Source organism: Schistocerca gregaria, chromosome 5 (assembly GCF_023897955.1).
Source record: "Schistocerca gregaria isolate iqSchGreg1 chromosome 5, iqSchGreg1.2, whole genome shotgun sequence".
Classification (NCBI taxonomy): domain Eukaryota; kingdom Metazoa; phylum Arthropoda; class Insecta; order Orthoptera; family Acrididae; genus Schistocerca; species Schistocerca gregaria.
This window is the reverse complement of record NC_064924.1, coordinates 90,986,352-91,004,581: the sequence shown is the minus strand read 5'-3', so window position 1 is coordinate 91,004,581 and position 18,230 is coordinate 90,986,352. Positions and strand designations below refer to the sequence as shown.

The following is an 18,230-nucleotide window of genomic DNA, read 5'->3' as shown; positions in this document are numbered from 1 at the left end:
CAGTGATCAAATTAAGTAACTTGCAAATTACATTTCATTGCACACAATTCTGTTGGTCATAGTATATGGACAACATGTGAGGAATAGGGACTGATAGTGTTTGCACGTGTGTTAATAATTCAGCAAGGGACTGGATAACAACATTGCTGGTTCTAAGGACATTTCAAACAAATTCTTTGTGAGTGCACAAGTGGTGGTTTATGGACTTGCTATATTCTTTGCAAGACTCTTCGAGGGTGATTGTGCACCTGCACATTCGCAACAGATGGCTGCTGGCCATCTCTACAAGGACTACAGTGGGTCTACACCTTTGATGACCCACCAATACCATTATTTCTACAAGGACTACCGTGGGTCTACACCTTTGATGACCCACCAATACCATTATTTCTACAAGGACTGCAGTGGGTCTGCACCTCCGGTGGCCCACCAATAGTAATCTCTACCAGGACTACAGTGGGTCTGCTCTGTGATGACCTACCTACCAATAGTCTTCAACGTCGACTGACTCTGCTGTGGCCCATTACCTGTCTGCATGTCGAGAGTCAGCACTTTCTTTCGTTGAAAGGACAACACTACTTCTTCAAGACTGCATTGAAATCCACTACTTCTGTGTGCATTTTCTTTTACTACTCAGACTTTGAGAAAAACACTGCAATTTTACTTTGATGAATGATCAGGACTGTCTTTATGGACTGTGAGAAAATTTTAGCTTTTGACCAACATTGTATCGATAAGTGTGTGCATTTCATTTCTTTGTCATTGTAATTATGAAAAAAATTTTCAAATCTGTATTGGCCACTGCAGAAACAATTTGTAAATTTTTTTGTGGGGAGCATGGGGGCTATGTAAGTAGGCTGTTTAGGTTTTTTTATTGGTAACACCGCCGCCACGTAGCGCTCTGTATAAAAATCACTGGCTGTGCCGTGTGCAGTCTGTGGCTGGTTTGCATTGTTGTCTGCCATTGTAGTGTTGGGCAGCGGCAGCTGAATGCTAAGAGCGCGTAGCGTTGCGCAGTTGGAGGTGAGCCGCCAGCAGTGGTGGATGTGGGGAGAGAGATGGCGAAGTTTTGAAATTTGTAAGAATGAATGTCATGAACTGATTATATATATATATATATATATATATATATATATATATATATATATATATATTATGACTATTAACGTAAATACATTGTTTGCTCTCTATTAAAATCTTTCATTTGCTAACTGTGCCTATCAGTAGTTAGTGCCTTCCGTAGTTTGAATCATTTATTTAGCTGGCAGTAGTGGTGCTCGCTGTGTTGCAGTAGTTCGAGTAACGATGATTTTTTGTGAGGTAAGTGATTTGTGAAAGGTATAGGTTAATGTTAGTCAGGGCCATTCTTTTGTAGGGATTATTGAAAGTCAGATTGCGTTGCGCTAAAAACTATTGTTTGTCAGTTTAAGCACAGTCGTGTATAATTTTTCTAAGGGGACGTTTCATATAGACCAGTCTTGTATAATTTTTCTAAGGGGACGTTTCAATATGACCACCTGGTACCAGGTCTGTACTACCTACAGCACTTCGAAACGACCAGTGTGCGCTTTTAATGGACTGTCAAATATTTGGTCTGGTGAGTTCACAGGGCAGAGCCGCTTCGGTAGTCGGTGTGCGGTTGTGTGAAGATTTTGACGTGCGCCCTGCAGGTACTACCAGGCCACCGAGGAGGGACGGCCGTCAACGCGGCAGGTGTTCGCCGTGGAGGAGGGCGGTGAGCCCCGCTGCCTCAGCTGCGCCCTGACCAGCCCAGAGGGCAACCTCTGCCAACGGGCCGACGCCTCCTTCAGCGACGACTTCGAGTGGTTCGGCCTCTCGTGTGTCGGGCCAGACCCGCGTTTCTCCAGGCTACTGACCACTGCTGCCCCAGATGGTGAGAACACCGACTTAATTTACGTTTCGTATTAACACCGCCTTCAGGCAAAACGGCGATTGTTCCAATTAATATCAGCTACCAGGAAATGAACGAAATACATATCAAAAAGAATAATCTCTCATGCTGACATGAGGAAAGCTTCCAACCGATTTCTCGTACACAAACAGCAGTTGACCGGCGTTGCCTGGTGGAATGTTGCTGTGATGCCTCGTGTAAGAAGGAGAAATATGTACCATCCCGTTTTCGACTTTCATAAACGTCTGATTGTAGCCTACCGCGATTGCGGTTTATCGTATCGCTACATTGCTGCTCGCGTTGGTCGAGATCCAATGACTGTTATGGGCTCAGGAGGGTAATACGGAACGCCGTTCTGGATCCCAACGGCCTCGTATCACTAGCAGTCGAGATGACAGGCATCTTATCCGCATGGCTGTAACGGATCGTGCAGCCACGTCTCGATCCTTGAATCAACAGATGGGGACGTTTGCAAGACAACCACGATCTGCACGAACAGTTCGACGACGTTTGCAAAAAAATGGTTCAAATGGCTCTGAGCACTATGGGACTTAACTTCTGTGGTTATCAGTCCCCTAGAACTTAGAACTACTTAAACCTAGCTAACCTAAGGACATCACACACATCCATGCCCGAGGCAGGATTCGAACCTGCGACCGTAGCAGTCGCGTGGCTCCGGACTGAGCGCCTAGGACCGCGAGACCACCGCGGCCGGCGACGTTTGCAGCAGCATGGACTATCAGCGCGGAGACCATGGTTGCGGTACCCCAGACGGGAGCGCCTGCGATGGTGTACTCAACGACAAACCTGAGTTCACGAATTGTAAAACGTCATTTATTCGGATGAATCCAGGTTCTGTTTACAGCATAATGATGGTCGCATCCGTGTTTGGCGACATCGCGGTGTACGCACATTGCAAGCGTGTATTCGTCATCGCCATACTGGCGTATCATCCGACGTGATGGTACGGGGTGCCATTGGTTACACGTCTCGGTCACCTCTTGTTCGCATTGACGGCACTTTGAACAGTGGACGTTACATTTGAGATGTGTTACGACCTGTGGCTCTACCCTTCATTCGATTCCTGCGAAACCCTACGTTTCAGCACGATAATGCACGACCGCATGTTGCAAGTACTGTACGGCCTTTCTGGATACAGAAAATGTTCGACTGGTCCCCCGTGCAGCGCATTCTCCATATCTCTCACCAATTGCAAACGTCTGGTCAATTGAGGCCGAGCAGCAGGCTCGTCACATTACGTCAGTCACTACTCTTGATGAACCGTGGTACCGCGTTGAAGCTGCATGGGCAGCTGTACCTGCATGCGCCATACAAGCTCTGTTCTCTGTTAGACTCAATGCCCAGGCGTATAAGGCCGTTATTACGGCCAGAGGTGGTTGTTCTGGGTACAGATTTCTCAGGATCTATGCACCCATATTGCGTGAAAATGTAATCACGTGTCAGTTCTAGTATAATATATTCGTCCAATGAATACCCATTTGTCATGTGCATTTCTTCTTGATGTAGCGATTTTAATGGCCATTAGTGTATTTTCTCATTCACTATTTACAACAGTCTGCCAACGCTGTGTGCACAACGACCACATATCTTAAATTAAGGTCAGCGTTGGTCATAATATTGCTGTTTTATTGATGGCAAAATCGATTTTCAATCACACAGTGATCATCTACAGTGCTGTGGTGTACAAATTAAATTGTGATCGCTTCTCAGCTTTGGTTAATGATAACTAGATACCAGTGTCTATGAGTTTAATTTTTACATCACAACACTGAAGATGATCACTATGTGATTGATCTATATGTGATAGGGGACTGATGGCCTCAGATGTTGATTTCCATAGTGCTCAGAGCCATTTGAACCATTTGAACCTAGCAAAAGAAATACGCTATGAACTTATGCACCAATCTAATATGATGGAAGAGAACGTTCTGTTAGTCTGTCAAATGCAGGGCGCCGTAGACAAAGGCGCCCAGGTTAATTTAGTGTTCTTCGACTTTTCGAAAAGCATTAGATGAAATTCCTTGCTGTTGTAGAGTGACAAAAATACGAGCGTACCGTGTATTGGACCAGATTTGTGGTTGGCTTCGGAACATTCTAAGACAGACAACTCAGTTATTCTTAATGGAACGGAATCGACGTAAGTAAAAGTAATTTATTTGGTACTCCAAGTAAGTGTTTAAAAACCGTTGCCGTTTACAGTATAAAATGTGTTTGTTTTAGCTTGAAACAACTAAATAAATCGAAAATGACACATCGTACGAAAAAAATGTCCTAGGTAAATAGTTAATATTAGTCAAGGGAACATCTGTCTGTGCTACAACACACCTCCTAACCAACCGTCCTGCGTGGGTGGGGTCAATTTTTTATTTTCAAATGGGAACACTCCCCTTCCCCATTTTATTGCGTATGTGGATTCTACACCAACAAATACTTACAGTTCACTCAAATCATTGTTTCCTGTAGTGGTAGAAAGCACTGTAAACGACAAATATCAAGTGTGTGTATTCTTGCAGTTAAGAAGCGACGCATTTGATTTTACATTTCATTTACGATGTAAATGTAAACCTTTGTGTTCTAACGGTTGATACTGATGTTCAAACATTGGTTGAATGTTGCAAATGTAATAATAAAATGGCTCGTCATTAACATTCCTGGCAAATAACCTACTTGTATGGTCACGTAGTTTTCTGTTCCCTACGGGGTTGAATGTGGTAAGTCCCCAAACCATCGGAATGCTTGATTTCGGTGGCCGCCCTTGAAGCCCACTAAAAGGGTGAATGATTTCAATGTGCGCTTCCATCCAACCGCCATAGCTCTCGCGCTGGTCACTATGCAGCTACCGGCGGAATACAAACCACAACCATTGTAAGAAGGTAAAATGTTCATGAAATGATAATAACAGGTGCAGCTGCCATGGATGCTGAAGGAAATCAAGCACCCGAATGGTGGGTATCAAGGGGTCATCGCTATCAAACATCCCTATGGGAACAGAAGAGCATTACATCACTCTAAACGTAGTTTCCAATCAGCCATATTATACTGTACAATGAAATCTGCAACACTAAAGTAAATTTCGAACATAAATATGAACCGGTAGAACACAAAGGTCAACATGTACATCGTAAATGAAGTGTAGAATCAAATGTGTCGGTTCTTAACTGCAAAAGCAGGCACACATAATATTTGTCTATTAAAGCGCCATATACAACGAATATAAAACAGTGGTTGAATTAACTGTACTTATTTTCTGGCGTAGAATCCGAGTATGCAATAAAAATGGAAGGTTCCCATTTGAAAATGCAACGTTGATCCTGCCCATGCAGGATGGGTGCTTAGGAGACACTCAACTGTAGCATAAACAGATATCCCCATTAGTAATATTAACTTTTTCACTTAGATATTTAGTTGACTTAAGTGAAAACAAGCACTCGTTATATGAATAATGTAATTCAGGAATGGCCAGGAATTCTGCATGGGTCTAGTGTACTCGCCATCTGACTGCACACTTTCCCCACCATCACATCACGTTGTCTGAGCAGGAGGAAGGGGTTCAAAATGGATCTGAGCACTATGGGACTTAACATCCATGGTCATCAGTCCCCTAGAACTTAGAACTACTTAAACCTAACTAACCTAAGAACACCACACAACACCCAGTCATCACGAGGCAGAGAAAATCCATGCCCACGCCGGGATCGAACCCGGGAACCTGGGCGCGGGAAGCGAGAACGCTACCGCACGACCACGAGCTGCGGACAGAAAGAAGGGGAAGAGAGGAAAAATACAAACGTATTGCATTTAGATGTAATGCTGATCATCTTACATGCGGATTAGTCTCACATTTCGTAACAACACAGGTCACAAACGAACAAAATGTTCGGTGTTAATTATTTATGGTGCGCTGAGGACGGAATAAAATGTATATCTGGTACAAACTGTCTGCTTACGGATAGACGCAGACAGAATCTCAGATAATAGTTACTTCAGTTGCTACGTAATCGTGAATTAGTTTCTGTAGTTTCATAATGGAAAGAAACGTTTCTAACGCATATGTTGATCGAAACACTGGATCACGTTTGGAGCCTCATTATGGAGACGTAGAAACGTTTCCCGAGGGAAACAACGTGGGACTACTGGAAAGTTTTATCGGAAAAGAATTAGTCGTCCAAACGGGAACTGCACCGAACATCGATCGGTTCTATTTGTAAGCGTGGGTCGACATGGGAAATTTCAACTGAAATGGCAAATGGTCTCGAAAACAGCTCAAACAGGTTTTAGACTGGCAGTGTTCTCAAGACATTTAGAAAACTATTCCTGTAATTCTTTCAACGCCACAATGAATTCTTCAAAATTCGCGTTTTCTAGAGCAACAGCGAGCTTTAGAAATGCTTCAAATGGCTCTAAGCACTATGAGACTTAACATCTGAGGTCATCAGTCCCCTAGAACTTAGAACTACTTAAACCTAACTAACCTAAGGACATCACACACATCCATGCCCGAGGCAGGATTCGAACCTGCGACCGTAGCATCAGTTAAATACGTCGAAAGTTCATTACTCCACATTAATTAATTTTTGGTGTTGCGATTTTTTCCTGTCAGTGTAGAAAAAGCCTTTACAGAGAATGGTGGAAAGCAACCATGGATCTGAGGAATGGTATCAAAGACTCGTTTGAAATTGGAAGAGGAGTAAGCCGGTGTTGTTGTCTTCCACAAGCTCTGCTTATAATGCAGTAAAATTTCTGTAATTCGAGCCCCTGCAATCCGATCTTCCATTTAATCTAAGGTGCATGACAGATGACTACGACGTTAAAAAAATGAAAAGAATATCAGTGATGAAAATACGCAGGGGGTGGGTGTGATGGGCGGCGGAGATGCACGCGCATACATTTTTTTACGATCGTGCCCACTTTAGCCACTATTGTTTCACTCACTGCCAACCAGTATTTTCTGCTCAGTCTCAGTGCGCTGTATATATGTAGATGGGTCATGTTACAGAATTATTATTGTTTCTGCCATTTTTTGCGAATACGAGCGCTGACTCTTCAAAATAAAAGAGGTTTGTTTCTTTGGAGGTGAAAGTTGTAGCACTGAAAAGATAGGAAAGTGATGAGACTATAAAAAAAGGTAACAGCAGAATTAGGTGTAGGTGAAGCAACAGTACGTGGCTGCCGACGTAACAGAACCAAACCAAAGCAATGCTGTTGTCTCTTGTTCTTCTTCTAAATAACATAAAAATTCACGGATCGTAAAACCGTGCAAAAACCACATAACTAACAGACTAGTGAAGCCTTTTACTCGTGGCTTACTAATCAGCGAGCTATAGGAAGCCCAATAAGTAGTCCTATGGTACAATGTATCGATATCATCCCACTGGAATCAAAGTAGGCAGTGTGACAAGTTTCCTTCAGTCGCCAGTAGTGGTCATACGGGATCTGGTGGGCTCAATGGAGCACGCCCACCGAGCCTCGCCTACAGTGGTTCGGTACTACAAGCGTTCTCAGCCGCCGCAGTGTAAGACGGCTGGTGGCAGTCACTCAGCCCGATCACACTCGGAGCCTCTTCCCTAACGAGATGCGGCTTAGACGCCATCTAGTCGCGACTCAGACTCCATCAATCGTGTGTTATTCAGAGAGCCTGATCCTTGTTGATACTGAGATAGTTGGACTCAATTTCAAATGGTTCAAATGGCTCTGAGCACATAACATCTGAGGTCATCAGTCCCCTAGACTTATAACTAATTAAACGTAACTAACCTAAGGACATCACACACATCCATGCCCGAAGCTGGATTCGAGCCTTCGAGCGTAGCAGCAGCGCAGTTCCTGACTGAAACGCCTAGAACCGATCGGCCACAGCGGCCGGCGGACTCAGTTTCTTGCTATATTATTTGTAATGAGTCTTTGTACGTCTGGAGAAATGAAAGTTACGTAAATCTTCTGTTTGCTGTATTAACTTGTTCAGTAATAATTTGTGCTCCTGTTCAGCTTTCCTACACCGAAAGCAGCTGCACCACTATATAGCCATCTCCTTACCATTGTGTACGAAGTCTTACACGGCAGGTCTGATGAATCAAGAGAAGACTGAAGACGTGGCATGCATCAGATTCAGATCTGTGATGAAATGCTATCTGCTGACAACAGAACTGTCGAAGTGATCCAAGGGAAAGTAAAAAACTACAGTAAATCAAGAAAATCAGTCACTGGATCAACTTTATAACTGTGGTGAGATAGGACTCAAGTATAGAATGTTTCCAACTCAAACGCTAGAAGCCAAAAATGAAGATTCCGCTACATGTTATAAGAAATGGAAAGATAAGAGTAGCGATCCTAACTTGGAGCAATGCCTCTGGAGATCATAAATTGTTAACTGGGAATTCTGAAAATCCAAGAGATTCAAAAACTATAGATGCCGGCCTTTCTGGTTTTGTTGTTGTTGTTATGGTCTTCATTCCAGAGACTGGTTTGATACAGCTCTCCATGCTAGTCTATCCTGTGACTCTTCATCTCCGAATAACGACTGCAACCTACATCCTTTTCAGTCTGCTTAGTGTATTCATTTGATCCCTCAGAACACGTTCTACCAACCGATCCCTTCTTCTAGTCAAGTTACAAATTCCTTTTCTCCCCGATTCTATTCGGTACCTCCTCATTAATAACGTGATCTACCTATCTAATATTCAGCAATCTTCTGCAGCACCACGTTTCGAAAGCTTCTATTCTCTTCTTGTCTAAACTGTTTATCGTCCATGTTTCACTTCCATACATGGTTACATTCCATACAACTACTTTCGGAAAGGACTTCGTACACTTAAATTTATACTCCATGTTTACAAATTTTTCTTCTTCAGAGACGCTTTTCTTGCGATTGCGTGTCTGCTTTTTATATCCTACCTACTTCGACCATCATCAATTATTTTGTCATCAGTTATTTTGCTTCCCAAATATCAAAACTCATTTACCACTCGTACTTTAAGTGTCTCATTTCCTAATATAATTCCTTCAGCATCACCTGACTTAATTGGACTACATTCCATTATCCTTGTTTTGCTTTTGTTGATGTTCATCTTATATCCTCCTTTAAGGACACTGTCCATTTCGTTGAGCTGCTCTTCCAGGTTCTTTTCTGTCTCTGACAGAATCACAATGTCATCAGCAAACCTCAGAGTTTTTATTTCTTCTCCATGGATTTTAATGCTTACTCCGAATTTTTCTTTTGTTTCCTTTACTGCGTGCTCAATATACAGATTGAATGACATCGGGGAGAGGCTACAACCCTGTCTCACTCCCTTCCCAACCACTGCTTCCCTTTCATGCCCCTCGACTCTTATAACTGTCATCTGGTTTCTGTACAAATTGTAAATAGCCTTTCGCTCCATGTATTTTATTTCTGCCACCTTCACAATTTGAAAGAGCGCATTCCAGTCAACACTATCGAACGCTTTCTCCAAGTATAAATATGCTAGAAACGTACGTTTGCCTTTCCTTAAATCATCTTCTAAGATAAAATGCAGGTTCCGTATTGCCTCTCCCATGTTCCAACATTTCTACGGAATCCAAACTGATCTTCCGCGAGGTCGGCTTCTACCAGTTTTTCCATTCTTCTGTAAAGAATTCGTGTCAGTATTCACAGCCGTGACTTATTAAACTGATGGTTCGGTCATTTTCACAACTGTCAACACCTGATTTCTTTGTGATTGGAATTATTATATTCTTCTTGAATCTGAGGGTATTTCGCCTGTCTCATACATCTTGCTCACCAGATGGTAGAGTTTTGTCATGACTGGCTCTTCCAAGGCTATCAGAAGTTCTAATCGAATGTTGTCTACTCCCAGGGCCTTGTTTTGGCTTACATCTTTCAGTGCTCTGTCAAATTCATCACGCAGTTTGATACTCCCATTTCATTTACCTCTTCTTGCATTCCCACAATATTGCCCTCAAGTACATCGTCCTTGTACAGATCCTCTATATACTGCTTTCATCTTTCAGCTTTCCCTTCTTTACTTAGGGCTAGTTTTCCATCTGTGTTCTTGATATTCATACAGGTAGTTGTCTTTTCTCCAAAGGTCTTGCATGGGGGCTTAATTAAATATAATGCAAATAATGTTAATTTTAGTCGCTGTTTGTCCGATTACGAAGTCTCGAAACCGGTTGGCCCTGACTAGTATTACTCCACAATCTGACTGCATAGAATAACAACAAAGAATGAAAGGAAATTTCCGTTAACACAATTAATTAATTAAGTCCCCAGCAACTATAAAAGCTACGAAACAACAAAGCACAAATGTAACTGTTCTGTGTGTGGAAGTGTGATTCCACGTACACATCTGGCACGGTTCTTCCTCAATAAGACAAGATATTTTTTAATCATTTACACTGAAGTAATTAAAAAAAACAGAAATACTATGATTTCACATAGAAACCAGAATTACACTCTAATACGTGAACACAAGCCAGATGCTTTGTTGACTGAACCTGTGACCAAGAGGCATTGTTATTTAGGGAATTTGAAATAGAAAAATTTTTTTCTATTACCTCATATATATTGACGATAAATACACTCTGATCATTACAACATCCCCAATCGAACAGCATCGGCTGTCTAGCCCATCATAACAACTGCACACGACATGCTCACAACTAATGCTGCAACTACGACTACCTCAGAGCTACAACTGCCCACGGCAACTTATGAACAAGCACTGCCAGTGGAGGCGGCTTAATGATACTCTTTGGCGCAATCTCTGGCGCTGTGACTCAGTGTAGCCACCTGGCGCAATCTCTGGCGCTGTGACTCAGTGTAGCCACCTTCAATATGCCCCCCCCCCCCCCCACGTGCTAGAATTTGATGGTATTTTTGCCAGCATTGGTAGTGACAGTTCCAACAATATCACCCAGCAATGGTCAACAGGTGCAAATAGCAGTCTCATAACATTTCATCAGCAGTATTTAAACAGTTCCAACAGTGCCACCCAAAAATGCCGAGCAGGCGCAGACACCAACAAGTGAAATTATCTCAGTAGAAGCAGTTCCATTAGTGGCACCCAGCAATGTTGAGCAGGTGCAGACACCAGCAAGTGACATCATCTCAGTAGAAGCAGTTCCATCAGTGGCACTCAGCAATGTTGAGCAGGTGCAGACACCATCAAGTGACATCATTTCAGTAGAAGCAGTTCCCTTAGTGGCACCCAGCAATGTTGAGCAGGTGCGGACACCAACAAATGACATCATTTCAGTAGAAACAATTCCATCAATGGCACCCAGCAATGTTGAACAGGTGCAGACACCAACAAGTGACATCATTTCAGTAGAAGCACAGTTCCATCAGTGGCACCCAGCAATGTTGAGCAGGTGCAGACACCAACAAGTAATATCATTTCAGGAGAAGTAGTTCCATCAGTGGCACCCAGCAATGTTGTGAGGTGCAGACACCAACAAGTGACATCATCTCAGTAGAAGCAGTTCCATCAGTGGCACCCAGAAATGTTGAGCAGGTGTAGACACCAACAAGTAACATCATTTCAGGAGAAGTAGTTCCATCAGTGGCACCCAGCAATGTTGTGAGGTGCAGACACCAACAAGTGACATCATCCCAGTAGAAGCAGTTCCATCAGTGGCACCCAGCAATGTTGAGCAGGCGCAGACACCAACAAGTGACATCATCTCAGTAGAAGCAGTTCCATCAATGGCACCCAGCAATGTTGAGCAGGTGCAGACACCAACAAGTAACATCATTTCAGGAGAAGTAGTTCCATCAGTGGCACCCAGCAATGTTGAGAGGTGCAGACACCAACAAGTGACATCATCTCAGTAGAAGCAGTTCCATCAGTGGCACCCAGCAATGTTGAGCAGGTGCAAACAGCAACAAGTTACATCATCTCAGTAGAAGCAGTTCCATCAATGGCACCCAGCAATGTTGAACAAGTGCAGGTACCAGTCCATAATATTCACTATGACTAATCAGACAGTTCATCAGAGTTCATTAGCAGAAATTAAACTTTTCCAAGTGGCACCCACCAATGTTAATATGTATAAACACGAACAACAGTTTGATTGCACACACAATTGCATTTACAAAATTATTATCTATGCTCTTACACAAAACATACAAATTAAATAAACACACAAATGATATCAGATAATTGTCATATTAAATTTTACAAATACACAAATATCAGTAAACCTATAATATTTATGGGTGTCAGTGAAAGCCACAACAAGCAAGTAAAATAATATTTAGGAGATAGGTCGGTACCAATTATTTGGGATTAGGAAAGGAAAATACACAAAACACACTCACTCATCTTTCATTCACATTAAGTACTACTGTGTAATTGAATAGTGTTAACTGTGTAAATGCAATTCTGTTAAAGATTTGATGTTCGACATGTGTATCAAGTAGTAGTGGCAACAATGTATAACAGTCGATAATAGTTAGTCAATGTCATAGTCATCATGTCAAGACCAATGTTTGCTAAGCCAAATCAAAATGTACGGTTGCTGAACAACTGTCAGTGTGCCAAGATATGCAAATATTTCCTCTCTCTCAAAAAAAAGTATATGCTGCTTATTGATTTAACAAAGTGTGTGTGTAGACAATCTTCCTTCAACTTGAGTGTTCTAGTCTGCCATCTTCATCCTCCTTGTTCCGTATAAACCAACAAAAAAAATGCTTGTCACTTACTTTACTTCTTATCCACCAAAACTCCAATAATCATCAGCATCTCATAATCTTAATACTTCAATAATACCTCTTCAGTATGTCGATACATATAAACCTTATCACCAATATCATTTACCTTACCTATTGTCCACCAGAACGCCTATAATTATCAACTTCACACAATCTCAATACCTCAATAATACGTCGATACATATACCAATATCATTTCACTTCCGTAACAACTCTTTCCTCTAGTCAGTCTCCTAGAACAAGTACAGATAAAATCCTAGTGCAAACTTCAGTTCATCATCCCATACAATCCGAAGACACAATGTCCACACACAACCTCTATGTAATCCATCTGACCCAAATTTTCTACTCATTATGAATTATAAAATACACTTTGGTTACCTTGTCCATCATTGAATAAAAGAAATGCATACATGACCTCTAACAGCCTTTAGTTTGAGTAACTTTCAGTAAGGACGAGTACGGAGTGTGAATGATCGTAATATTTCCCAGTGCGTACACCATTTCAAGAATCATGGCAAAATGTGGAGTTTTCTTGTGTCAAATGTCACTTGCTATTTCAATTGCTCACGAAGAATGCAGTTAGTGTAGGTATGTCGTGTCGTTAGCTTCCTTCCTATTAGCTTAAATTTATACAGCTTCCATAAAACCTCCAGCTCATGTGACTTCAATGACGTTACTTGTACTAATGTCGTTCGTAGAATTATGGCAGTTCATTTTCTTATCTTAAAATATAAGGCACTGAGCGTAAGCAAAACACGCAATAGCGAGTAAATATACCAGTAGAGAACAGAATGTTAACAAGTGGACCAGCACAATCCCTACAATGAGGCTCTGCCAAGCGAACAATCTATAATTAATACTATAGTGTGACCCAAACTCCATGTTCGTGTCACCGTATATCAGCATTTCTATATACCAAATTAAAGAGTAGTTATGACAACAAACAAATATGTGTAAATATGCAATCCATACGCAAAGCAGCAAATATATATCTTACATAATAAACAGGTCATTAGCATCATATGAGCATAAGCAAATAAATGTTCATATGTAGTCCTAATAAGTAAACATGAACGCGCAAGCAGATAAATCACAAAGTATGACTTACATACATAACCATATCAGCACGACTAATCAGGTGACAATTATAATTTAAATAAATAAGAACAGCAGGCACATAATAAAAAAATGTAACATCAGTGAAAAAGCAGTGCAGCCAACCGATGAATAATATACATAATTAACAACCCTGTTCATTAATCAATCATTGTCAAAATCAGTTAACACAAAGTATAAATCACATAATCGCGAGCAGCAAATTACGTCTAAAGTACGTACCTAAGTGGAAATATGTTTCCTGAAAAATAAACTCAAATAATAGTTACCTTTTTAGTTTATTACTTTGTTCTTCGAAATTACATTCTTCCTGAAATTTTCTCGATGGCAAGTCCTCTTAACGTCGAACAAACACAGATTTACCTGAAGTTCTTAAATATTTTATACAACTGTAACCTGAAAAATACTGAACGTTAATAACATAATTTATCAAGTCACTATAGCTTTATACTGAATTTAATCAGATAAATTAGACTGTATATTTGTTTACGGCTGTCAGTGCATTCGCACTGAGCGCTCCATCAGCTATAGGTAAGCGTGACGTAGGAAGTAATTGTTTGCGGTCAACGACTGCCTTGTGCGGCGCGCAGACTTGACTGTTGCTTTGAGTATGTGCCTCCGCCAGAACACGGCGCGGTATCCTTGTACTCTCCGTGTGTTTACATATAACTGTTAGTTTGTCAAAAGTATGGCATTCCACAAAAATTTTAACGTTCGATATATGATGTATTCCCTTAGAGCGCCGTGATTTAAGAGTTTCTACTTCGATAGTGTAAATCATGAATAATTTTGCGAACCCTATATGGACCGTTATAAAGTAGACAAAATTGGCGACACAAGCCTTTTCCTTTGTGAGGCAAACGATGAGACTTAATTAACACCTTTTGACCAACTGACAAGGTTTTTAAACGACCAGGACGTTTAGCTGATTTTTCTCTTCTAGCAGCGGCAGATGCAATATTTTGTAGAGCCAGGTTGACAACTTCAGAATGCCGCAGTTTCCGTGAAGGCGGAAAACGAACGATTTCAGAAATGCGATTTGTCGGTGCTTTATTTTTTAATATCAATATAGGCGGTAAAGAAGTTGAATCATTAGGGAGTTCATTCAGAATGTTTTGAAAAATATGAAGATTCTGATCCCATGTTCTGTGATTCTGATGACAATAAAGTCGACACAGTTTATTGATTTCCTTCATCCATCTCTCTGAAGCGTTAGATAGAGGGTGAAAAAGTGAAATGAAAACTGGTTTAATTTTACGACGCCGTAGAGTAAGAGCCCAAATTTTAGAGCGAAACTATAATCCATTATCTGATATAACTTTATCAACATGACCCACTTCTTTAAGAAAATGTTTGATGAAAGCATTAGATACTGAACGAGCTGTTGCTTTGCGTAAAGGTGTAAAACACACATATTTTGATGTCAATTCCACGGCTACCAAAATGTACGCAAAACCATTAGTAGAACAAACCACTGGACCGAACAAATCGACTGCAGCCATGTCCTTTAATTTCGCTAGAATGATAGGAAACAACGGTGCTCTGTGAGAAATAGTTGGCGGCTTAGCCTTTTGACATAATTTGCATTTGGCAAGAACAGATCGAATACGTTTTTCCATATAACTGAAGTAGCAATTTTCTCGTAATTTATGAAAGCATTTTCTGGGACCAAAGTGTGCATAACTGAAATGTGTATACCAAATCAATTTATTAACCCACTCATCAGGAATGCAAACTAACCAGACAGAGTTGTCGACCGATTTTCGTTTAAAAAGAATATCATTGCGAACTAAATAATACTGTCTAATCGCTACACTTTCCTTTCTCCTCCACTTCTCCTTAATGTCCTTCCAGATTGGATCCTTGTTTTGCTCCTTAGCGATGTCCTGGAGCGAAGACGAAATAAAATTTTCAACCGCAACACCTTGAATATACATCAAACAATAATTGTTTTCTTTGCAGTCCTCCTCAGCACTTTGTTTCAAACCCATAGGTGCACGTGATAAAGCATCAGCAATAATATTTGAAGAACCCTCTATGTAAACAACACTAAAATCAAATTCCTGTAGATACAGCGCCCATCGTGACAATCTTCCATGTGTTAATTTTGCTGACATAAGAAATTCCAGAGCTCGATGATTGGTGTAAACCTTAGTATGTCTGCCATACAAAAAGATGCGAAATTTTGTGAAATCCCAAACAACAGCCAAAGCTTCAAGTTCCGTAATCAAATAATTCTTTTCTGATTTAGAGAGAACACGACTTCCAAATGCAATCGTTTTCTGTACTACAACGCCGTTTTCTTCTATCTCTAGAAATAAGTGTGCATCTAGGCCTTTGTATGATGAACCCGTCGCCAGACAAAAATCTTTAGATAAATCCGGGTGTAAAAGAAGTGGAGCAGCAACTAAAGCATCACGAAGTTGTTCAAATTCTTATTGAGCTTCCTCATCCCAACACCAATTAGAATTCTTTCCATATAGTTCACACGAGGTGAGGACAAATTATGCAATTTACCAAAGGCTAAAAAGGCAGGGTATTTTCTACAATCAGGGTGGAGTTCTATTTGCCAAAAACTTGCGCGCATATCGATCGAGGATAAAACTTTAATTCCATGGAAATGTTGAAGAAGTTCATCTAAGTTTTGTGGACGGTCAGTTTCAGGAATGATGATATTATTTATCTGTCTGGAATCCAGAACCAAACGAATTGACCCATCCTTTTTAAGAACGACATATAGTGGGTTGGTGTAAGGACTGACTGCTGGCTCAATAATGCCTTGATCTAACATGCATTAAAGTTCACTCTTAACCTTGTCTCTATAAGCCAAAGGAATAGCGTACGTTTTTCCTCGAAATGGTGTGTGTTCTTTTAATTTAAATAAATATTGTAAGCCTTGTATAGTTCCTGTGTAATGACTAAATACTGCAGCATGTGACGTCATAATTTGGTGCAGTTCTTCTCTTGCAACGTCATCTGGCACTTCAGCTTTCTTAACCTTTTCATTAATTAATTCTTCGCTATTAATTACATCATCCATCCCGTCTCTGTATCTATTGTCGTTGTCATGAATGTACACATTGTCGTCATAATACTCAGCGAAAACATGAGGGGTAAGAAACCTTAAACGTTTTGTGTCTGATTCAGATTTCGTTAAACACTCGAAAAATTTCAAACATCTCGGCATTACGCAACAGTCAAATTCACACTTCCTTCCTTAAAGTATAAAATTGCCTCATGTGTGTTAAGAAACTCCATACCTAATATAATTTGAGTACTGAGTAATGGAACAATAATAAAATTAGCAGAATATTCATATCCTTGACAAATGAAATTTAAGTTGGTCTGTTTTTGACTTCCACACTTTTTCCAGAAATAGCTCCTCGAATTGTAGTTTTAGAAACAGATAACACAGGACAAGCAATAGTTCTTACACATATACGAAAAACTGATTCACTAATAACATTCAATGGGCTCCCAGAATCTAAAACTGCAGTGAACTTATTCTTACCCACACATACTTCCGTAACAAGATGTAAAAATGCGTTCACATTATTTTCCTTTTCGTCTAGCAAAATGTCTCTCATGTCTTCCAGGCGTACGTAGTATAAAGTCTTAGTGTTATTGCTTTCTGAACCGTCTATATTGCTGCCAGAAGCCGAAGCTACATGTCATTGTCGATTGTTTGCGTCACGTCTTTGATTATTCGCGTCATTTCGCGGATCAATTTCTACGATTTGCACTTGTCTCTCTGAATTTCTCTCACGCGGAGGATGCCAATTAGATCCCTCCTGTCTGTTAAATGTAAATTCTTGGTTGTGTCTGTTATTAAAATTTCTGTTTTCCTGGCTATCTGCATGACTACATCTTGTGTAATTTCAACTGTCACTTCTGAAATTACTGTTAGATCTTCTACCCTGGATATTTCTGTAGTAAGAATTTCTATTATTGTATGAATAATTTCTGTCTTGATGATACCGATTATTGTTTCCGTATGATTGATCATTCCGGTAGGAATTTCCGTTATTATAATTGTCTGTGTAATTTCTGTTAGAACGTCTGTTATTGGCATAAGGCTGGTATCTATTATCCTGTCTGTTTCGTCTGCCATTCTCAAAACTACCCATATAACGTCCATTCTCTCTGAAAATCTATTGTTACTGAAAAAATTACAAGTAGTCACGTCGTCGTTGTCATACTCAAGTTCTTGTAGCAAAGTCTTAAAAGTCTCAATGTCGTCTTTACATCTTCCGACTAAAGCAATTTGTCTTATCGATTGTGGCAGCTTAGTTAAGCAAATGCGAATTAATCCAGTCGGGCTATAAAGGTTGGAAAGGAATTGATTCTTTCGAATCATATCTTCAAAGTATTCTGCCCGCGTGCGGAACTCCGACTGTTTAAAATTACGCTGCATAATAAGACTATATTTGACTCTGTCTCGCGTGTTTTCGGACCAATATGCCAATTGAAATGCATGATAAAAATCAT

At 40.6% G+C, this 18,230-nt stretch overlaps 1 protein-coding gene across 1 annotated transcript in view; it reads left to right on the top strand.

Moving 5' to 3' along the window:
- Positions 1–18,230, top strand: part of LOC126272864 (venom dipeptidyl peptidase 4-like) — a 285,445-nt gene that overhangs the window by 162,617 nt on the left and 104,598 nt on the right. The window contains exon 9 of the mRNA XM_049976083.1: positions 1,671–1,894. Coding sequence (XP_049832040.1) covers positions 1,671–1,894 — 224 coding nt within the window. The remainder of the gene's footprint in view (positions 1–1,670; positions 1,895–18,230) is intronic.